Genomic DNA, 24527 nt, shown 5'->3' with positions numbered 1-24527 from the left:
TGCTCGAGCCTTGCGCCAGCAGCTCATCCGTGAACACTTCAACTACTGATGCCTGAGGGCTCTGCGAACACTTTTGCATATGGACATGTTTATTCTTTGCAGTTGTTCCTACGTTGTGTTGTGTTAATGGAACATGAAACAATTTTAATGAAAAAATATTTTATTGAAAAGTTAACGTCACTCTAATAAAATATTTGTTGTATCAAACTATACTTTTTAATATGACTCTTGAAGATCACCTTAAAAACTTGTAAAGTTACAAAAGTAACAAAACACTTTCTATGTGAAAAATTTTACACTCTAAGATCACTTAAACTTCAAGATCACTTTTTAGATGCAAAATTAAATCATTTACAGAATGTGCGAGCATTTACACTATAAGATCACTTGAAAACCCTGAGATCACTTAAAAGTTGTAAAGTTACAAAACTTACAAAACAATTTCAATTTGAAAAATCTTACACTCTGAAGAACACTTTTAAACTTCAGGATCACTTTTTAGGTGCAAAATTAAATAAGATACAAAAAAATGTGAGAGCATTTACACTATAAGATCACTTAAAAACCATAAGATCCCTTATAAGTTGTAACGTAACAAAACTTACAAAACAATTTCAATTTGAAAAACGGTACTACAGCTACATCAAGAACAAGAACAAAAGCAGCAAAGAAAGGCTGCAACCATGTCTCATCTATATCTCAGTGAACGTTCACTTCCTCATGGGGGTGTCATTTGATTGGCTGGGCTGTGTGCCCTTATTGCAGCAGCTACCTCAACCAGGCCCTCCCTGACGGCCTGTGCCGTAATTTGCATGCCCTCCCTGATGGCCTGTGCCGTCGATTGCACTCCCTCGGACATTCCCTCCCTAAGTTCCCGTGTCATTACTGCTATTTCTCCCGTCAGGCCCGTCAACTCTTCACCTACTGCACTGACGCCACCGATGAGTGATCGGGTAAGCTCATTGGTCTCCATACCCAATGCCACAACCTGAGCCGCATCTGTTGCACGCTGCATCTCAGGAGAGCGTGTCTCCAATCTCCTTCTCCTCTGCCTGGGTCTGCCTCGTGGCACCACTACACAGGGAGGTGCGGGCAGGGACGGTGGGACGCTCGGTGTTGCAAGCAGCACCACTACACAGGGAGGCGCAGGCTGGGACTGTGGGACGCTCTGTGTTCCAGACGGCTGAACTGGAGGGAGAGGCTCGGGCTGGAATGGTGGGATGCTCTGTGTTGCAGACGGCAGCACTCGAGTGCGAGCCATGGGCTGGGATGTTGGACGAATGGGTGTAAACTGCTCGATGATATCAGCAGCAACACTGGGACCCGAAGCGTCGGAATCGAAACCATAGTAGGTGGAACCAGAACCTATGCGAGAGGGAGGCGTAGGCTGGGACGGTAGTGCAGTGACTGTAGAAAGCTGCATTATACCAGCAGCACCAATGGGACCCGCAACATCGGAAGCAAAACCATGGATGGTGGGACCAAGACCTCTGCTAGGGGTTGAAACTCTGATGCCCCTTGATGGGGGCTCATAAACATTAAATTGGAAGCTCCCCCCTGCAGACATTTCAGTCATCGCTGCCATCATCCAGTCTGGATCGTCCGCAGCTGGTTGTACTGGTCCTTGTTCTGTACCCTCAGGATCCTCAGGGTTGGCAGCAGCAGCATCATCATCGTCATCATCATCATCATGTTCTGCAAAATACATCAGAACAGTCAAATGATTAACAGCAAGGGAGGGGGCCGGGTGGGTGGCATGAGTACTCTCACACATAGCAGGCCAGGCAGCAGGTTGATTTAAAGGGCCACGATGCATTTTCAGGACTTACCCTCTTCCTCGTGTGCGGGCCCAGCTTGTGCTGTACCAATTGCTTTACTCCATGTCCGACTCATCATAGCAGCTACCCTTTGTTCCAAGGGTGTCAGTGGATGCAGATTGGGCATGCCTCCTCCTGTTCGAGTTGCTTCCCTTTTGTTGTGTGCCAATTTCTTCTGCAAAGAGTAAAATATAATTTTTTACAGAGTGTGTCAGTCTGCAAGGTGGGACATACAGATAGCCAGGTTACAATTACGATTAAATTAAAAATGGGAAATACTACTTACACTAACTACTTGACCAAGGTCATGCCATTTCTTTTTACACTGACTTCCAGATCTCCTGGTATGCACCACTGCGCAGTAATCTTCTGCAACTTGGTTCCAGCGTTTCTTCATTTCTTTTGGTGGCACTTTTATGCGACCTCTGTTGCTGGTATCCAGCTCCTGCCATCTCTGCTCAATTACATTCACTAATATCTCAACTTCCTCATGTAAGAAATTCTTTTTTCTTGGTAGAGGTTGATCCATTGCAAAGTTGAATTGGCACTTTTTTTTCTCCAAACACAGTCCTTAATTTGCAGGCACAGGTACTGCAAGTTTAGCAGTGAAAAGCTGAACTCACTGATTTCAGTAGGTGATTTCTTCAGCAGTGCTGCTAAAAGCATTCCCTCACACACAGAAATATCATAAAAATTAAAATACAAGCCTTTGCAGGGGTCGAAGAACAAATCTTCACGTTTTCTGCAGCACTTTCTAAAATGGCCGAGTGCCAATGTTTTTTTCACACTGCGCGTGGGCGAATGCTCCAACGCGCGCACGCACGCGCGCAGCGTTGCCGGCAGCGAAAAAAACTAATTTAAATAGTACCCGCCCCCTCCCACTTACAAAATCGGCGCGAGTGTAAGCTCCGCCCCCCTGCACGCTGCACCAGGCAGACAAGGAGCTGCAGAACGCTCCAGAATCGCGATTTTCTTTTTGGGCGTGAAAAACGGGCGCCCAGCTCGGAGGGGCGCCCGTTTTTTTTCTTCTGGAAACTTGGGCCCTAAAAATGTTGATACAGGAATTTATAATGGAAACAATCAACAGAAAGTGCATGCCGATATATTTTTTATGTATAGATAGTTTGTAAGAGTATGTGAAGTAATCACAAATAGATATCCATAAGAGGGAGGCTAATCTTGGAAGTAATTCTCTTGGCTGAGATGTTGAAGATCAACAAGTTCAAACATGACTTCTAAATAAAGACACAGACACACGCTCTTGTAAAATTAATGAATTATCTTCAATGTTATCAAACCCAGTTGCACACATACATACACGTGGATGTGTAGTAAGTTTTTATAACAGATTAAATAGAAATGAAAATGTTGATAGGCAGCAGTGTATGAGCACACTCGGGATTCTCGATTGTAGTATGAATAGTACTTGTGGCTATGCCCACCAACCCCACATTCTGATGCACTGTAAATACTAATATCATACAGAGCCATGTGAAGAATACTAAAGACATCTAAGTAGCAGTGGATGGGAAATATCCCAGCTTCTGATCAAATCATTGCGTAAACAGTGAGACCATATGACAGGCTCATTAAATACTCCCATATCATTTTGATTTATAAGGTGACCAACCAACTTCATTGGTTACAACATCAAGCTTGATTTTTAAACTATGCCCTACCCATCTGCCTAAGACATTTTCCAGTTTATCCCCTCCTCTCTTGAATTGTGCAGGGGATAAATACCTGCCGCTCCAAAGCACCTTGGCAAGCATCAGCCTTGGCTCAGTGGTGGGTCTCTCGCATCTGAATCAGAAGCTTTTTTAAGTTTAAGGCCTACTCCAGAGACTTGAGCACATAATCTAGGCTGACACGTCAGTGCAGTATTAAGGGAGCGCTGCATCACTGGAGGTGCCGACTTTCAAATGAGACGTTAAACCGAGGCTGCATCTGCTCACACAGGTGGATGCAAAAGATCCCACAGCACTATTCGAAGAAGAACACGGGAGTTCTCCAAATATTTATCCCTCAACCAACACTGCTAAAACAGATTATCTGGTAATTAATCTCATTGTTGTTTCCCGACATTACAACAGTGACTACACTTCAAAAAAATAATTTGTTGGCTGTGAAGTAACTCGAGACATACTAAAGGTGTTAAAAGGTGCTACAGAAATGCAAGTTATGTATTTCTTTTTTACATTCTGTCTATATTATAATTGTATGTAAAAGTAGCCTGTGTGCCTTGCAATTCAGCCCTTTCTTAATCCAGTACTTTAGATCTGATCTTGTGTGGTGTAGGTCATACTTTTGGAAATGTTTAACCCGTTGAGAAAGCCAACACACCTGCATTGGGCCATTCGATATCTGCGTGGGATGAAGGGCAGAGGCTTTGGTCTTTTTGTCTATCAACTGAAAATTTGGTCTAAAGATGCTTTCAGCTTAACCTTATCGTGTTACTTCATATTGCAGTGTATGGTCATGTTTTTGAGCAAGAGGATTGACTTTATTTTAACATTAGCAAAGACAGAATCCTGCTTGAGTGAGTCCCAAAACATCAGATGAAAGGGACAAACCTTTCAAGGTCTCTGTACTGTACCTTTAAATTCACACCATCTGAACAGAAAGATCCCAGAAATCAGTGGCTAGGATGTTTACAGCTTATTGGTGAAGTCCAGCAAGCTCCAGTTGCTGACTGCTGTAAGCATGAGTTCATTCATGACACGTATTCAGCTTCTTTCCTTCTTTGAGAGGGCTATGCTTCAGTTGGGTTCCTGATGGCTCCCTCCAGGAAACTGCCCAGGCTCACCTCAGGTAATCTGGTAGAACATCAGCAGCACAGCGGAAACCCAGGTTGGAGGCCGAGCTGTCGGGCGTGTTCTGGCTGCGAGCAGCACACCGGTATCTATAGCAATAGGACTAAAAATATATCTGAAAGTTAGAGATGGACAATTACAACCACTGTGCACTATCTAATTCTCGCTTGTCCTATCAAACATTTTAGGCATGAAACTCCTCTTTCATCCTACTCTCTGCTCTTTCCCTGAAAATATTTCATTTTAAAGTATTTATCCAATTCCCTTTGAAAGTTACTATTGAATCCACTTCCACCACCCTTTCAGGCAGTGCGTTCCAGATCATACCTTACTGCATTAAAAATTCTAATTCCCCCTCTGGTTCTTTTGCCAATTAGCTTAAATCGTCTCCTCTGGTTACTGACCCTCCCACCACTGGAAATAGTTTCTCCCTATTTACTCTATCATGGTTTTGAACACCGCTATTAAATCTCTCCATAATCTTCTCTGCTGTAAGGAGAACAACCCCAGCTTCTCTAGTCTCTCTGCATAACTGAAGTTGTTCATTCCTGGTACCATTCTAATAAATCTCCGCAACACCTTGACATCCTTCCTAAAGTGTGGTGCCCAGAATTGGACACAATACTCCAGCTGGGATCTAGCCAGTGTTTCATAAAGTTTTAACATAACTTTGTATTTTTACTCTATGTCGCTATTTATAAAGCCAAGGGTCCCATTTAGTTTTTTTTAAAAAACAGCTTTATCAACTTGTTCTGCTGCTTTCGAAGATTTGTGTTTGTAAACACGCAGGTCTCTCTGTTCCTGCACCATTAAAATTGTACCATTTATCAAATGCAGATGCCTGAAAATTGTGATTGTCGAGTTGAAACCTGCGACTTATGAGCATATAATTTTAGTAGCATGTTGCTGATTGCGGATTCAGACAGGCATTCTCCATTAAAAGAGGAATTTTGGGACCACTATTTGTTAGGAACATAGGAACAGAAGTAGGCCATTCAGCCCCTCGAGTCTGCTCCACCATTCAGTTGATCGTATCTGATCTGTACCTCAACTCCATTTGCTGCTTGCCTTACCTCCATACCCTGACCTAATAAAAATCTATCGATCTCAATCTTGGAAGCTCCAATTGTCCTGGCATCCAGTCTTTCAGGGGAGGGAATTTGAAAATTCCACTATCCTTTGTATGAAAAAGTATTTCCTGATTTCCCTCCTAAATGGCTTAGCTCTAATTTTAAGATTGTGTCGCCTTGTTCTTGATTCCCCCATCAGAAGAACTAGCTTCACTGTATCTACCCTACTGACTCCTTCTAACATTTTAAACACCTCAACCAGATCACCCCTCAATCTCCTGTACAAAAGGGAATACAAGCCAAGTTTATGCAACCTGTCCTTGTAATTTAATCCTCTAAGCCTCCAAATTGTTGTGGATGTTAGAGGTAGTGAGGGATTAGTACAGGAGAGTTGAACCCATTCTTTCTTGTAGTCTGATAACTGCTGTAAAGCCAGATTGTTTTATGCAACTGTATGTCTCAATACAATCACAGGGTATTGGAAATCTGGAACTCTCGCCCCCAATAAAACTGTTGAGGCTAGGGGTCAAATTGAAAATTTCAAAACGGAGATGAATAGATTTTTGTTAGGTAAGGGTATTAAGGGATATGAAACGCGCCTCTAGCCAAGCTGTTCCAGTACAGCAACAACACACATCTACTCGACAATGTGGAAAACTGCCCTGGTATGTCCTGTCTACAAAAAGCAGGACAAATCCAATCTGGCCAATTACCGCCCCATCAGTCTACTCTCAATCATCAGCAAAGTCGTTGAAAGGTATCGTCGACTTTGCTATTGAGCGGCACTTACAATGAGCTGCTCACTGATGCTCAGTTTTGGTTCCGCCAGAATCACTCGGCTCCAGACCTCATTACAACCTTGGTCCAAACATGGATGAAAGAGCTGAATTCCAGAGATGAGGTAAGAGTGACTGCCCTTGACATCAAGGTAGTATTTGACTAAGTGTGGCATCAAGGAGCCCTAATAAAATTGAAGACAATGGGAATCAGGGGGAAAACTCTCCACTGGCTGGAGTCATAACTAGCACAGAGGAAGATGGTTGTGGTTGTTGGAGGTCAATCATCGCTGTAGGAGTTCCTCAGGGCAGTGTCCTAGGTCCAACCATCTTCAACTGCTTCGTCAATGACCTTCCCTCCGTCATAAGGTCAGAAGTGGATATGTTCGCTGATGATTGCGCAGTATTCAGTTCCATTCACAACTCCTCAGAAAATAAAGCAGTCCATGCCCGCATGCAGCAAGACCTAGATGACAGTCAGGCTTTGGCTGATAAGTGGCAAGTAACATTCGTGCACATAAGTGCCAGGCAATGACCATCTCCATCAAGCGAGAGTCTAACCACCTCCCTTTGATATTCAATGGCATTGCCATCGCCGAATCCCCTACCATCAACACCCTGGGGGTCACCACTGACCAGAAACTTAACTGGACCAGCCACATAAATACCGTGGCAACAAGAGCAGGTTAGAGATTGGGTATTCTGTGGTGAGTGTCTCACCTCCTGACTCCCCAAAGCCTTTCCACCATCTATAAAGCACAAGTCAGGAGTGTGATGGAATACTCTACACTTATCTGGATGAGTGCAGCTTGACATCATCCAGGACAAAGCAGCCCGCTTGATTGGCACCCCATCTACCACCTTCAACATTCACACCCTCCAACCCGTGGCTGCAGTGTGTACCATCTACAACATGCACGGCAGCAACTCGCCAAGGCTACTTTGGCAGCACCTCCCAAACACGTGACCTCTACCACCTAGAAGGACAAGGGCAGCAGGTGCACGGGAGCACCATCACCTGAAAGTTCCCCTCCAAGTCACACACCATCCTGACTTGGAGATTATCGCCATTCCTTCATCGTCGCTGGCCTCAAAATCCTGGAACAACCTCCCTAACAGCACTGTGGGAATTCCTTCACCACAAGGACTGCAGCGGTTCAAGAAGGTGGCTCACCACCATGTTCTGAAGTGCAATTAGGGATGAGCAATAAATTCTGGCCTTGCAAGCGGCCCACATCCCGGAACAAATTTTTTTAAAAAGCAGGTAGATGATGTTAAGACACAGATCGGTATGAACTAATTGAATGACATAACAGGCATATAGGTACCAACTATATAGGTAAAAAAACGGGATGAGGTCCAACAAGACGAATTTAGGGAGCTTGGAGCTAAATTAAAAAGTAGGACCTCAAAAGTAATCTCAGGATTTCTACCAGTGCCACGTGCTAGTCAGAGTAGGAATCGCAGGACAGCTCAGATGAATACGTGGCTTGAGGAGTGGTGCAGAAGGGAGGGATTCAAATTTCTGGGACATTGGAACCGGTTCTGGAGGAGGTGCGACCAGTACAAACCGGATGGTCTGCACCTGGGCAGGACCGGAACCAATGTCCTAGGGGGAGTGTTTGCTAGTGCTGTTGGGGAGGGGTTAAACTAATATGGCAGGGGGATGGAAACCTATGCAGGGAGACAGAGGGAAGTAGAATGGGGGCAGAAGCAAAAGAGAGTAAGAAGAAAAGTAAAAGTGGAGGGCAGAGAAACCTAAGGCATAAAGGGCCACATTACAGCAAAATTCTAAAGGGGCAAAGTTTGTTAGAAAGACAAGCCTGAAGGCTCCGTGCCTAAATGCAAGGAGTATTCGGAATAAGGTGGACGAATTAACTGCGCAAATAGCAGTTAACGGGTATGATGTAATTGGCATCACGGACACATGGCTCCAGGGTGACCAAGGCTGGGAACGCAACATCCAGGGGTATTCAACATTTAGGAAGGATAGACAGAAAGGAAAAGGAGGCACGTTGGCATTGCTGGTTAAAGAGGAAATTAATGCAATAGTAAGGAAGGACATTAGCTTGGATGATGTGGAATTGGTATGGGTGGAGCTACGGAATACCAAGGGGCAGAAAACGCTAGTGGGAGTTGTGTACAGACCACCAAACAGTAGTAGTGAGGTTGTGGACGGCATCAAACAAGAAATTAGGGATGCATGAAATAAAGGTACAGCAGTTATTATGGGTGACTTTAATCTACATATTGATTGGGCTAACCAAACTGGTAGCAATGCGGTGGAGGAGGATTTCCTGGAGTGTATTAGGGATGGTTTTCTAGACCACTATGTCGAGGAACCAACGAGGGAGCTGGCCAAATGGCCTCCATTAAGATGGAGATTGACACAGTTCATTCAGAAACTAGGGTCCTGAACTTAAGGAAAGGTAACTTCGATGGTTTGAGGTGTTAATTGGCTAGAATAGACTGGCAAATGATACTTAAAGGGTTGACGGTGGATAGGCAATGGCAAACATTTAAAGATCACATGGATGAACTTCAGCAATTGTACATCCCTGTCTGGAGTAAAAATAAAACGGGGAAGGTGGCTTAACCGTGGCTAACAAGGGAAATTAAGGATAGCGTTAAATCCAAGGAAGAGGCATACAAATTGGCCAGAAAAAGCAGCAAGCCTGAGGACTGGGAGAAATTTAGAATTCAGCAGAGGAGGACAAAGGGTTTAATTAAGAGGGGGGGAAATAGAGTACGAGAAGAAGCTTGCCGGGAACATAAAAACTGACTGCAAAAGCTTCTATAGATATGTGAAGAGAAAAAGATTAGTGAAGACAAACGTAGGTCCCTTGCAGTCGGATTCAGGTGAATTTATGATGGGGAACAAAGAAATGGCAGACCAATTGAACAAATACTTTGGTTCTGTCTTCACGAAGGAAGACACAAATAACATTCCGGAAATACTAGGGGACCGAGGGTCTAGTGATAAGGAAGAACTGAAGGATATCCTTATTAGGCGGGAAATTGTGTTAGGGAAATTGATGGGATTAAAGGCCGATAAATCCCCGGGGCCTGATAGTCTGCATCCTAGAGTACTTAAGGAAGTAGCCATAGAAATAGTGGATGCATTGGTGATCATTTTCCAACAGTCTATCGACTCGGGATCAGTTCCTATAGACTGGAGAGTAGCTAATGTAACACCACTTTTTAAAAATGGAGGGAGAGAGAAAGCGGGTAATTATAGACCAGATAGCCTGACATCAGTAGTGGGGATATTGTTGGAATCAATTATTAAGGATGAAATAGCAGCGCATTTGGAAAGCAGTGACAGGATCGGTCTATGTCAGCATGGATTTATGAAGGGGAAATCATGCTTGACAAATCTTCTGGAATTTTGAGAGGATGTAACTAGTAGAGTGGACAAGGGAGAACCAGTGGATGTGGTGTATTTAGACTTTCAAAAGGCTTTTGACAAGGTCCCACACAAGAGCTTGGTGTGCAAAATCAAAGCACATAAGTATTGGGGTAATATACTGACATGGATAGAGAACTGGTTGAAAGACAGGAAGCAGAGAGTCGGGATAAACAGCTCCTTTTCAGATTGGCAGGCAGTGACTAGTGGAGTGCTTGGACCCCAGCTCTTTACAATATACATTAATGATTTAGATGAAAGAATTCAGTGTAATATCTCCAAGTTTGCAGATGACACTAAACTGGGTGGCGGTGTGAGCTGTGAGGGGGACGCTAAGAGTTTGCAGGGTGACTTGGACAGGCTACGTGAGTGGGCAAATGCATGGCAGATGCAGTATAATGTGGATAAATGTGAGGTTATCCACTTTGGGGCAAAACCGCGAAGACAGAGTATTATCTGAATGGCGGCAGATTAGGAAAAGGGGAGGTGCAATGAGACCTGAGTGTCATGGTTCATCAGTCATTGAAAGTCGGCATATAGGTACAGCAGGCGGTGAAGGCAGCAAATGGTATGTTGGCCTTCATAGCTAGGGGATTTGAGTATAGGAGCAGGGAGGTCTTACTGCAGTTGTACAGGGCCTTGGTGAGGCCTCACCTGGAATATTGTGTTCAGTTTTGGCCTCCTAATCTGAGGAAGGACATTCTTGCTATTGAGGGAGTGCAGCGAAGGTTCACCAGACTGATTCCTGGGATGGCTGGACTGACATATGAGGAGAGACTGGATCAACTGGGCCTTTATACATTGGAGTTTAGAAGGATGAGAGGGGATCTCATAGAAACATATAAAATTCTGACAGGACGGGACAGGTTAGATGCGGGTTGAATGTTCCCGATGTTGGGGAAGTCCAGAACCAGGGGACACAGTCTTAGGATAAGGGGTAGGCCATTTAGGACTAAGATGAGGAGAAACTTCTTCACTCAGAGAGTTGTTAACCTGTGAATTCCCTGCAGCAGAGAGTTGTTGATGCCAGTTCATTGGATATATTCAAGAGGGAGTTAGATATGGCCCTTACGGCTAAGGGAATCAAGGGGTATGGAGAGAAAGCAGGAAAGGAGTACTGAGGGAATGATCAGCCATGATCTTATTGAATGGTGGTGCAGGCTCGAAAGGCCAAATGGCCTATTCCTGCACCTATTTTCTATGTTTATATGTTTCAGACTCGAGGGGCTGAATGGCCTCCTTCTGTTCCAGCTCTGATGCAACTCAACCCTTGGGTAAAACGGAACAGTAATTTCACAATGAACCTGGATGCCATACGTCATGAAAAATGTCCTTTGCCCATCGTGGTCATGTCCTTATGCTTGCTTTCTGAGGGAATGGCCTTCTGTTCTTATGTTCCCAGTACAATCAGGAGTGTTAAGGACGCTCAAGTTGGGTGTGCTGTAAACCCTTGGTCAATAGCACAGCTCTGCCCAAACAGCAAAACCTTTATAAATAAAATTAATCATTTTTTTGAAAGAATCATTATTTGTCTAATTATCAATGTTCAAAGCATAACAGGCTCCAAATTCAATTAAAGAAAAAGGCAAAATATCAACAGACAACTTCAATTCTTTATTTAAGAACTTATCATAATTTTATTGATTTTCCACAAATTACCCATTCTTCAATTCATGTTCACTTTACTCACAAAGACCTTCAGTATAGAAGCACTTTATCCCTTTCCTCCCCGTGTGTAATGGACTTGTAATGGAGAATGTGTTGCACAGCACAGTCTCAGTCAAAGAGCCTTTCTCGTTTACAACGATTTTCTCGATGTGATTTTCTGTAATTCATCCCTCAACCAACATCATTAAAACAGATTATCTGGTCATTATCTCATTGCTGTTTGTGGGAGCTTGCTGTGCGAAAATTGGCTGCTGCCTTTCCCACATTACAACAGTGACTGCACTTCAGAAAAGGCTGTAAAGTGATTTGGGACGTTCTGAGGCCATGAAAGCCACTATATAAATGCAACATCTTCTTTGTTCCTGTGCACCAATACCAAACCAGCTCCTTACAATAGTATTTTTGAAGAATTTAGCTATTCTGTTACGAGGTCACTGAAAAAATAGAAAGTAGGCCAGACTTAAACAATTGAATGTTTAAGTCATAAGTGGATTATTTCTTTTTCAATATAGGAATCTAGCAAATGGTTGGAAAAATTAATCAGTGCCAGATATCTGGGGAATTAGATTTTGTATTATCACAAAGCAGAATTCTTACAGTGGTGTACAGCTTAATTAATGAAGCTCTCATTTTCCAACAATCACCATGGTGCTGTTATGCTGCAGTGAAGCATGTTGCTATTGGCTCTGAGCTTTGACCAAAAAAAATAAAGTTTGCTTTTATTTTAAATGTACCACAGCAGCCCAGCTTTACATAGGGGAAGTCTATTTCTGGCCTTAATATGATAAGGGCCAGAGTAGGAAAAACTGACAGGAAACCAAGTGTCAGCTGTGAAAAGAAGACATCGATGTTTAAATTAGATTTAAAACAATTGGTCATTTGGATTCTTTCCATTACTTATCTGTCTTCTGACATTTAGCAAGCCTTTGGCCTGTTTACATCTGGTAAGCTATGGCAACCAGCAGTGTCTTGCGGCTGTAATTGGTGAAAGTAAGGAAATAATTGTGGCCGGCGCTTATGTAGGTCAGTTCAATACTGGAAAAGTGAAACTTTAACGTGTTAGCTACAAATAGAGTGTTTAAAAAAAAAGGTACAAAAATGTTGTTCTAAAAGCAGCCATGGGTTTGCGATTTTTTTTTTGAGGTAAGTTAACCCTTTAAAAACCTCAATAATGGAGAATGAGAAGCCTCGATATTCTGCAGGTTGCACCATTGATGATGGAGAAAGGTCAGATATGGGCTCCCAGTCAATGAGCCCCATTTTAGAGGTTGGGATTACTGGGTGGTGAAATTTAACTCTTGGAACGTCTAGCTCTTTAATACTTCAGTAATCTATTATTTTTTAAATGTTAATTCTCCAATTTTTTTTTTACTTTTTCAGTTGCCACTTTGATATCTCTGTCAAAATGTACCTAACTGCTGTTGTGGGCCATCTATATGAATAAACGGGTCATTTTCGGGTTGGCAGATTGTAACTAGTGGGGTGCTGCAAGGATCGGTGCTTGGGCCTCAGCTATTCACAAATATCAATGATTTGGATGAGGGGACCAAATGTCATATATACAAGTTTGCTGATGATACAAAGCTCAGTGGGAATGTAAGTTGTGAGGAGGATGCAAAGAGAGTTCAAATGAATATAGACAGACTACGTGAGTGGGCAAGAACATGGCAACTAGAATATAATGTGGAGAAATGCGAAGTTATCCACTTTTGTAGGAAAAATAGAAAAGCAGAGTATCTTTTAAATGGTGAGAGATTGGGAACTGTTGGTGTTCAGAGGGACCTGAGTGTCCTTGTACACAAATCACTGACAGTTAACATGCAGGTACAGCAAGCAATTAAGAATGCAACATACATTGGCCTTTATTACAAGAAGGCCAATGTATACTCAAGAGGATTTGAGTATAAGAATAATGACGTCTTACTGCAATTATATAGGGCCCCGGTGAGACCGCACCTGGAGTATTGTGTACAGTTTTGGTCTCCTTACCTAAGGAAGGATATACTTGCCTTTGAGGGAGTTCAACGAAGGTTCACCAGACTGATTCCTGAGGTGGGGGGATTGTCCTATGATCAGAGATTGAATAGACTAGGCCTATATTCTCTAGAGTTTAGAAGAATGAGAGGTGATCTCATTGTAACATACACAATTCTTACAGGGCTAGACAGTGTAGATGCAGGAAGGATCTTTCCTCTGGCTTAGGAGTCTAGAACCAGGGGTCACAGTCTCAGAATAAAGAGTCGGCCATTTAGGACAGAGATGAGGAGAAACTTCTTCACTCAGAGGGTGGTGAATCTTTGGAATTCTCTACCCCGAGGGCTGTGGAGGCTCAGGCTTTGAGTATATTCAAGACTGAGATCGATAGATTTCCGGATATTAAGGGAATCAAGGGATATGGGGATAATACAGACAAGTGGAATTGAGGTCGAAGATCAGCCATGATCTCATTGAATGGCAGAGCAGGCTCGAGAGGCCGTATGGCCTACTCTTGCTCCTAATTCTTATGTTATATTCCTGCAATCCAGGCAGAATTGGCCGAAACAGCGCAAAAGATTGAGGAATTTTAACCGCAATTGAGTTACTCCCAAAGCTAGTTGCGTTTGTGTTTTCCACGATCTGTTACGATGGTTCAAGATTTAATTTTGCAGAATCGGGCCCTGCTCACAATTTAGCCACGACCCCAGGTCGAAATTGTGAGATCCGGCCGATTGAGCTGCTTCGGGAAGGCTCTTCAAATGTGCTCATTTTCCCAGGCGCACAGTAGGTACGTTATAAAAATTTTTTCGTAACAAAACCTATTTCATTTACTAGAAAACCACCTAGTCAACACCACTGAAACTAGTAAATGATTCAGTACAGTTTTTTTGATGTCATTTTCAGTGACTTAAATAAGGTTCTTATTAAAAACACTTATTTTTGCTGATAAACCTATTTTCAGATGTATTAGTAAAACTGCACCAGGCTACCTCTCTTAAGTACATCAAGAAATACTTTTTCATGGAAAGAAAATAAAAGAAACTATTACATTCTGTTACACTGTCTGATTGCACTGGTTCAAAGAAGATTTCACATTTGAGATTATGAAAGAAAGACACAATGGATTTATATAGCACCTTTCACAATCACCGGACATCTCAAAGTGCTTTACAGCCAAGGAAGTCCTTTTTTTTGGAGTGTGGTCACTGTTGTTATGTGAGAAATGTGGCAGCCAATTTGCGCACAAGCAAGCTCCCACAGACAGCGATGTGATAATGACCAGTTAATCTGTTTTTGTTATGTTGATTGAGGGATAACTATTGGCCAGGACACCAGGGATAACTCCCCTGCTCTTCTTCGAACTAATGCCATGGAATCTTTCATATCCACTTGAGAGAGCAGACGGGGCCTCGGTTTAACATCTCATCCGAAAGACTGCACCTCTGACAATACAGCGCTCCTTCAGCATTGCACTGGATGTCAACCTAGATTTTTGTGCTGAAGTCCCTGGAGTGGGACTTGAACCACAAATTTCTGACTTAGTGGTGAGGGTGCTACCCACTGAACCACGGCTGACACTGACACTGATACATTATACAACTGAATATTAGCGGAAACTTGAAGCCTTACCTAACTAGTTCAATTTCAAGTGCATTTTAGTGTGCAATTTCCCGATTACACCCAAAGGGGGAAAACTCTATCACATTATTTTTTACTCAGTACTAAACATTTGAAATGATTTACCAGGTACACGACAGTAGTGAGCTGAAATACTCGAGAGAGGCACTTGATGGTCTGAACAGCCTTTTCTCATTCTTGACCTTTTCTTCTGTTCTTAACTCTGATCTTGTAAAGAGCATATTTAACCAAACTAGCGGCCATGGAGATCACCCATGGTCAATTTCACCACCTTGCACACATATCACCCACAATATCGCTCGCCCCAAAAAAGTGGAAATAACCGGAACGAATCACAGCGTTATGGACGCCATGTTCTAGATCATATGTCGCGTCCTTTAAAAGGCTGCTGTGCTTCAACCTCGGCGGAGTTCAGATGTACTCTGCAGGTCATTGGAGTGGATGTGAACATCTGTAAAAACTGATTGGAATTGAAGAGGTGTCTTCGTCGGGACATTCCTTGTTTGTGACCAATCGGAGGAAAATAGAGAGCTACTGCAATGGGGCCTGTCCTTTCTCACCCTCTTTTGGTGATCAAATACATGCAGCAGACTCGACATCGCCGAAGGAACGCTCCACTGCATTATGTGCCCAATGTAAGAAGTAACAGACAGAGGAGGGCCAGGCGTTACACCCTCCGCAAGTACAAAGAGAAGCATTCTTATCTCGACTTGTCTGACACCACCTGCGCTTCCACAGAGGTTATCACTGAGGTATGTCAGCTGATAAGGGCAGATATGCAGCCTGCCAGCACCATCAGAACCGCATTGTCCGTTGAGGTCAAAGTCACCACGGCAGTGTCGTTCTATGCCTCGGGTTCTTTTCAGGCCACAGCTGGAGACATTTGCGGACTTTCTCAGCATGCCACACATTGCTGCATTAGACAGGTCACTGAAGTCCTGTACGCACGCAGGAGGGACTTGATCAGCTTCCCTATGATCAGGGAGGCACAGAGTGAGAGGGTTCTAGATTCTCCAGAATTACAAACTTCCCCAAGATGCAGGGAGCAAAAGACTGTATGCACATCGCGATGCGGGCATCTTTTCAGGATGCTGAGGTTTTCAGGAACCGCAAGGGATTCCACTCCCTGAATGACCAACTGGTTGTAGACCACCAGCAAATTATACTGGCAGTGACTACTCAATTTCCAGGCAGCATCCATGATGCTCACATCCTGCGTGAGAGCACTGTATCTGACTTGTTTAACAATCTTGTTTAACAATCAGCCACAAGGTCAATGCTGGATGTTTGGTGACAAAGGATATGGCCTCGCCACCTGGCTGATGACCCCTCTGCGTGACACCCACACCGAGGCCGAGAGGTGATACAACGAGAGCCACAGAGCAACTCGCAATATCGTGGAGAAAACCATTGGAGTGCTGAAGCACTCAGGAGGCAAGCTCCAATACCACTCTGAGCAGGTAGCTCAATTTGTGGTGGTGTGCTCCATGCTACACAACTTAGCTATCAGGAGGGGACAAGAATTGCCTGATGAGCCTGACAGTCCACCTCACCAGAGAGAGAAAGAGGAAGACGAGGAGGCAGACGCTGACATCGGTCCAGACAATCAGGCTGACGCTGGAGCCATTACCCCACCCCCTGTAGACCGCATGAAAAGCCCTATGGTGGCATGATAGCTGCAAGAGCCTTACGTCAGGAGCTCATCAATGAGCGCTTTGCCTGAAAGGACATTGGTGTTATTTACAAGGCTGACACACTGCTGGGTGTGCAGGTCATACATCAATGGTGGGCATCACCTTGGTGACAGTTAAAGTTTAAGTTGATTAAAGTTAAGTGTGATTATACCCTTTGATGTAAAGGAATCACCAGCGTGTAATGGTGCAGCCAACTGAGCCAATGTGCTACAAGGTTTTGTTAAATAAAAAACATTTAAACCGAACATTAGTCTGAAATCATCAATATTTCTGTACAAACCAATGCTCCCCCCACCCCCCCCCCCACCTCTACCCCTTCCCCTCCTGACTCCAAACTGCCTGGCCGAGGAGGTCCTCAAGCGATGCTTCATTGGGGGGGTGGGGGTGGGGGTGACGGCCGAAGCACTGCTTGAACGGATATGGGAGAGGACGGTTCTGAGGTGGGAACGTGCGCCGAGCCAGAAGCAAGATGTTGCTGCTGTCTCTCGTGTAGTTGGCAATTGGGGTGTGGCACCTTGGGGTGCAGTGTGGCGCTCCGGGACCACTGCGAGCCCTCTGCCACCGTGTTCCTGGCTACCAGCTCCAGGGCCTCCTCCATCCCTTCCATTTTATATCTTGTTTGTTGGACAAAAACTCGGTGCCAACTATGTTCTTGGTGCTTTGTAGGCTTTTTGCTACTGGTGAATCTCTATCGTGCTTCCCACAATAACCAGACAAACACACGCCACAGCCACACATGCTTTCAGTGCCTCTCTGTCTCCTCTTCTGCGCATGTCATGTTGATCCTTGACCGCCTGAATCCCCACAGACTAAACGGTGGCACAATTGAGGAACAGTGGAGGACTTTTAAGGAGCTCATTCATAGTGCTTAACAAAAATATATTCCAGTGAAAAAGGGCGGTAAGAGAAGGGATAACCAGCCGTGGATAACCAAGGAAATAAAGGAGAGTATCAAATTAAAAACCAATGCGTATAAGGTGGCCAAGGTTAGTGGGAAACTAGAAGATTGGGAAAATTTTAAACAACAGCAAAGAATGATTAAGAAAGCAATAAAGAAAGGAACTTGCACAAAACATAAAAACAGATAGTAAAAGCTTTTACCGATATATAAAACGGAAAAGAGTGACTAAAGTAAATGTTGGTCCCTTAGAAGATGAGAAGGGGGATTTAATAATGGGAAATGTGGAAATGGCTGAGACCTTTGTTGGAGTGGATTTTTGGACATAGCAAAGCAGAATGGGGTAAGCCACCACTAAATGAACTTTGTACCAAGAAGCCTATCTGCTGTCCCTGATATGAACTCTGCAGCAACAAGTGACTCCTGGCCAGGTGCAGGCCACTGTGTCATAGAAAGCTTTGCAACAGAATAAATAACCACAAAAAAAGATACAGAGGAAGGGCCCCCAAACTCGCGCCATGCTATCAGGTTTCACTAGGACTAAAAAGTTGTATGTAAATGAATTGCGTTGCCATATGGATTGATTGGTTGTATGTAAATGAATTTAAATGATTGTATTCCGCCCCCTGTAAACTGCTTATAACCCCGCGGCACAAGGCACTCGGGGAGAAGGTGTTCGGAGGTCGCGGGACCTCAACTCTTCTCCCAGAGCTCTGTTAGCAATAAAGTTGTCTCTCTTACTTTACTAGAGTCTATGTGAATTTATTTTCACTAACAAATTGGCGTAGTCGGCAGGATACCGCGGAGCTGGATAGTCGTATGACCCAGTAGAAAGGGACAGTAGTCAATTTCTGACCACCCAGAAATTATACTGGGGAAGCGGCTGGCCAGCGAAGTAGTATCAAACGAATAAAATAGATTAAATAAGTAAAGAGACATAACTTGATAGTATGTGATAAGAGTTAAGAAATTCAGACTGTAGTGGCGTACAACGCAGACTGAAAGTAAAGTAATTAGTGATGCGGGGGTTGATTATTTTAGTCCAATGTTCATAGAAGGTGATATAGAAATCGGTGCGGAAGGGAGCTGATCACTCCAACCAAGAGCCAGACCCCGGTGGTAAGGAAACACGTTAATCTTCGCGAGCAAGACAAGACGTCTCTGCGAGGTGAATCGTGGCCGTGAGTATTTAAGTTCGGAAATTCCATAAACTAGAGGGGAATACAGGAACATAGAATAAACATCTTCAATGGCAGGTAAGGAAACGGACGTAAAATGTGGACCGCCCGGGTCCCTAATTAACTCTTACATGACCGATCGACAAGTCTTAATTAAAAAAATGCAGAAAGACGGCTGGGATGTATCCCAGACATTAGAACAACAACGAAATTGGATGGCAAAACTAAATTGGATGGCAAAACAAACGAAAGATAAAACCAAAAAGGCCGGAGTATTACTAGTACATCAGTTAGCAGGACTAATTGAGCAAGTAAAGGACGTTAGAGAGAAAAGGGAGGAGCTGCGTTGGCAGCCAATGCCGACTTTTCAGGGGGACGTTGGACACACGCGGTACCTTTAACCACTGAAGTAGATGGTCAACAGGTGGCCTTTGGCCCTTTTAAAACCGAGATCCAACGAGTTTTAGGTAATGCCCCTACTAATTGGAGTAAAATTACTACAACCAAACAACAAAAGGGGGAAGGAGCCTCAGAGTATGGGGAACGATTATTCCAGATATATCAAGAATGCTCTGGACAGGGAAACCCGGGCCGCAGTGACCGAGCATTTATCCAGGCATTTAAGGCTGGACTATCCGCTGCACACCAGACCATTATAAAAATGGAAGGCATTGTAACCCAGGATTATGATGAACTGGTCGAGTGGGCTAGTGGCATCCAGGGAGGGGGCGATGAAAAATCCCAAACAAAGATAAAACATGGGTTTTTGCAGCAGGGACGGGGGGAGGACAGAAAAAGGGGACATGCCATAACTGCGGGAAGGTGGGTCACTTTGCCAAAGAATGTAAGGGGAAACGCATGGAAAAACAATGCACATATTGCGGCAAAAAGGGACATTTAGACGCGACCTGGTATAGTAAAAATGGCTATCCTAATAAGGCAAAGACCCTGTCAGAACAGGAATACCAGCAGTAGCAGGAGTACAAAGCCACCCTGTGATGCCCGGCGGCCCCTGTACAAAGTAAAAAGGAGGGAAGGACATATGTGTCTGCACTAGTAGGGGGTCGACAGTGAGATGCTAGTGGACACTGGAGCCTCAATATCCATTACCAATCTACCCCTTCCCGTAACCAACAAAAAGGCTTTAATAAACGGAATAGATGGATGGCCAACACTGGCCTACCTGAGCACCACCCAAGTGGTGGAAATTGATAATTTATGTATACCCATGAGATTTTACGTATGCAAGAATCGTGAGGGAACAATATTGGGGAGTGATGTAATGAAGGAATTCCAGGCCCTGATTGATTGTGGCGAGGGGAAATTAACATGGCCAAAGGCAGATGGCAGTAAGGGAGATTTGGGACAGATAGCTCACCATATGGAAAGTTTAGGTGTAGCAACAGCCACAAAAAACAACTGGCATACCGAGACTGGAGGATATGGGGTTTGGGCACAGACAAAATATGGATACCAGAAAGGCGGACATGGACCCTATTAAGGTCCCTGGACCATCTCATAAACCACACCGGCAATACCCTATAAGACCTGAAGCCAGAACAGCAGTTGTAGAAATAGTAAAGGGACTAGTGGAAAAAGGTATCTTAAGAGAAACTGTTAGCACCACTAACTCCCCAACATGGCCAGTAGGGAAGCCAGATGGGAGTTATAGACTAACCATTGACTACACTGCCCTTAATAAGGTCACCCCCAAACTATACCCGATAGTGGCCAGTCCCTCCACAATCCTTAATGGATTATCCCCTGAACATAAAATCTTTACAGTCCTGGACATAGCCAATGGCTTCTGGGCACTTCCCCTCGACCCAGAATCACAAGAGAAATTCGCCTTCACGGTGGAGGATAAACAATATACTTGGAACCGATTACCACAAGGGTTCCATAATCGTCCTGCCATATTCCACCGAGTCATGAGCGATGTACTAAAACAAATAGAAGTACCGGCAGGAAATAGTATTTTACAATATGTCGACGACATTAACAGCTTCAGAAACCAAGGAGGGACATCAGGCAACCCTATACCTGGTGTTACGAGCTTTGGAAACGGTAGGCCTTAAGGTCAACCCCAAGAAAGCCCAGGTAGGGAAAACCCAAGTCCTGTACCTAGGGTACTGCCTTTCAAAGGGGTTGAAAGAAATGCCCTCAGATAGGAAAAAGGCTGTCAAGGACATGTAACGGTAAGGGGGGTGAGGAAGGTACTGGGTCTCTTTAATTACAGTCGGAACTTTAGCCCTGAGTTTGCAAAGATTGCCGAGCCTATACAAAGACTAGTAAAGGGAGGAAAACCGGCCCTAGACCTTATAGAGTGGGGCCCTGAACAAGAACAGGCGCATAGTAAACTCAAGTCAGAATTAGTCTCCGCACCTGGATTGGGACTGCCTGACATGGGTAAAGATTTCCACATCCACTGTACCAATGAAGATGGGTTCTATACGGCTGTGGTCACCCAAGATCACGGGAATAAAAGGACACCTATAGCCTATTACTCCACCGCCGAAGGTCCGGTGGTGACCGGATTATCCAGATGTATGGCTGCACTAGACTGAGCAGCTTGGGCAGTAAAAATAAGCGAGCCCGTGGTAATGACCAAATACATAATTCTCCACATCAAACACACGTTGGTAGAAATGTTAAACATAGGAAAACTGAGAACCGTTTCTAATATGAGACGGGCAAAGTGGGAAGCAGTCCTCTTGCCACCCAACAAAGCAGTAACTATAATTAGAGATGTAGGGGAAAATCCCGCGGAGGGCATAGTGCAAGAGGGAGAGCCCCACAATTGCGGGGACGTGGATATGGACATGGAAGAGGATAGAATAAAAGACACGCCCCTTCAAACCGCAGAACAAACCTTGTTTGTGGACGGCTCGCGAAAATACGTAGAGGGACTACCTCGGACCGGATGGGCTGTAGTTAACCAGGATCGAGAGACAGTCAAATCAGGGCGAATTAATGGGGGGTCATCAGCTCAGGTGGCAGAATTGGTAGCCCTCACCCGGGCACTGGAACTATCAGAGGGTAAGATCGTTAATATCTATATGGACAGTAGATATGCATTCGGGGTAGTACACGATTATATGACAGCATGGGGGAGGAGGGGTTTTATCACAACCAGCGGACATCCCATAAAACACCAGTTGAGAATAGAAGCTCTCTTAGCAGCCAGTAATAAACCAAAACAGGTAGCAGTCATTAAAATTGAAGCCCACCAAAGGGAACCGGACCGAACCAGTCCAGTTTAGCTGAGTCACCAGGGAAATCAAGCTGTGGAATTAACTGCACAAGAGGCATTAGAACAAGAGGAGTGTGAGGAAGCCTCAGTCAGCGCCGCTGGGGTCTGAGACGAACAGATAAGTATCGAGAAACGACACTAGGACACTTCTGAGGAAGAAAGGGTTTTGTGGGCAAAGCAGGGCGCAACGCAAGGAAAAGATAACGTTTGGAGATGAAACGACAAGGTAATGGCGCCTGAATGCATGCAGAATACCTTATTGGAGTTGCACCATGGCCTGTCCCATTCGGGACGATAGGCCATGACCGGGAGTCTTGGAAGAGATTGGTGGTGGAAGGAGATGGGGAGAGATATTGCCAAACATTGCCATTGATGCGTTACGTGCGCACAATATAATCCAGGCAGGCCCATTAAAATTAAAATGGGACACCAGCCCCGTCCACGGGGGCCATGGGAACATTTACAAATTGATTTCACAGGTTCTTTGCCCCCATCCCATGGAAAAAGATATTGCCTAGTGATTTTCGATCAATTTACCCGGTGGGTGGAAGCTTTCCCCACACGTGATTGCACTGCCTCAACAGTGGCAAGGATATTGACCGAGCAGGTGGTTCCCCAATGGGGAGTGCCTCTTCAGATAGATTCCGACCAAGGCACCCACTTCACCGGGAAGATTGTAAAAACAGTATGCCAGCTGATGGGTATCAAACAAAAATTCCACATCCCCTACCACCCGCAGAGTTCTGGAATGATAGAATGCATGAACCGTACCCTTAAGACCGCCCTGGCCAAGGCCATGCGAACTTCAGGAAGAATGTGGACAGAAGTATTACCTATTACATTAATGAAGTTAAGAGCCACGGTAAACCGGACAACCGGATTAACCCCTTATGAACTAATGACAGGAAGGGCGATGCAATTACCAGAAAGCATCATAACAGGTGGGACCGACGTAGGCCCATTAAAAGACAAAATTAAACGGTATGTTTTGGAACTAAGCACTCAACTCAAAGGGATGCGTAAATTAGTAAGAGACAATCAGGAAGAGAGAGACGCTCAGAAAGAGCTTGAACGGCTCCCTGACGTCCCGATGGCGGGACGTCGCATCATGGTAAAAACATTACCTGAAAAACCAGGGTTTGCACAAAAATGGAATGGCCCATATGAGGTCATAATCAGTGGAGACACCTGTGCCTGTCTGGACATAAGAGGGAAGAGTGTATGGAAACATTGGACCCAGTTGAAATTGTACAAAGAAACTAATGAGTAAACATAAGACATGTGATTCACAATAATGTAACCAGGATACTTGTTTATGCACCCCAAACAGGTGACGATTGCAAGCAAGTCCAAATTACGGCTACTGCTAATGTGTAAATATTGTGTTGTTTGAGCGTAACAAACATGTCTCAGATAGCGTATATAATCGCGTTACTCTATGTTGCCACGGTTGTAAAGCTAATAGGATTAGAAGATAACTTGTTTTTCAAGACCCATATACGTTTACAGGGCAATCGAACCGTGTGTTACCCACTAGCCCAATCAGTAGAGGCCCTGTTCGTGGCCACCCCTGGGTGGACCCCCTGTGACTTATATACGGCGGATATCTCGGACGCACCCTGTGAGAGACAAACGGGCGAATATAGAAGGGGTATACAGGGAAGATGCGTAGAATTAATAAATCCCACAGATCCTGTGTGCAGGGGGTCCCGGAGAAAGGACAAAATGGTATGCTCAGACAATGCAAGCTACCCGCTTTGCTTCTCGGGGCAAGGATGGGGGTGTGCATATGCCCTGGTCCCCGAGAACGCCACCTGTGTGCAGACGCAGTGTGCCCGTCAGCACTGTCGAGTGCATAGAGGCCAGTTTACTTGCACCTGTAACGAGCAAAGATGCCTGAACGTGACCGCAGGGAGGCAAGTTATCTGCGGTCAGTGCAACAGAATTCATGTCAGCTCAGAAACATGGGCATACCCGTTTGATGCTTACCAATTGGTAGAATCGGGCTCAAATTCAAGGGAACCGAGCAATTGGTGGTATAAGCAGTTCACGAGTGTTAGCAACACCGACATAAAGTGTTATAGAGCTAAGGAAGGATTCGTATTCCTCAACGGCACCTTCAAGACCGCAACACCAACCCTCCCGGTCCTCTTTGCAGTAGGAACTATCTTATTTGTGGATTAACCATTCTGGGAAACAGCACATCTAAGGGATTGGATGCCATCAACCGGGAGCTGTCTGAATTAAGATTGTATATGCAGCAGACCCGTTATGCCGTAGATTATCAGTTAGCCCAACAGGGGGGAGTATGCACAATAATAGGAGACAAATGTATAACG

At 44.5% G+C, this 24527-nt stretch overlaps 2 protein-coding genes across 6 annotated transcripts in view; both read right to left on the bottom strand.

Annotated features, from left to right (window-relative positions):
- Positions 1-539: 539 nt before the first annotated feature.
- Positions 540-2580, bottom strand: LOC139276957 (uncharacterized). Its single transcript, XM_070894954.1, has 3 exons — positions 2104-2580; positions 1830-1992; positions 540-1695 (listed from the first exon to the last, which is right to left on the bottom strand). Exons 1-3 carry the CDS (start codon positions 2344-2346, stop codon positions 719-721), a joined length of 1383 nt encoding a protein of 460 aa, XP_070751055.1. The 5' UTR covers positions 2347-2580; the 3' UTR covers positions 540-718.
- Positions 2581-3078: 498 nt separating this feature from the next.
- sumf1 (sulfatase modifying factor 1) overlaps positions 3079-24527 on the bottom strand; it is a 203638-nt gene continuing 182189 nt past the window's right edge. For all 5 annotated transcript variants that reach the window (XM_070895732.1, XM_070895731.1, XM_070895734.1 and 2 more), the window contains one exon: positions 3079-4733. In XM_070895732.1, coding sequence (XP_070751833.1) covers positions 4620-4733 — 114 coding nt within the window. In that variant the 3' untranslated portion in view covers positions 3079-4619. The remainder of the gene's footprint in view (positions 4734-24527) is intronic.

This window comes from Pristiophorus japonicus, chromosome 12 (assembly GCF_044704955.1).
Source record: "Pristiophorus japonicus isolate sPriJap1 chromosome 12, sPriJap1.hap1, whole genome shotgun sequence".
Classification (NCBI taxonomy): domain Eukaryota; kingdom Metazoa; phylum Chordata; class Chondrichthyes; family Pristiophoridae; genus Pristiophorus; species Pristiophorus japonicus.
This window is presented reverse-complemented; position numbering and strand designations above follow the sequence as displayed.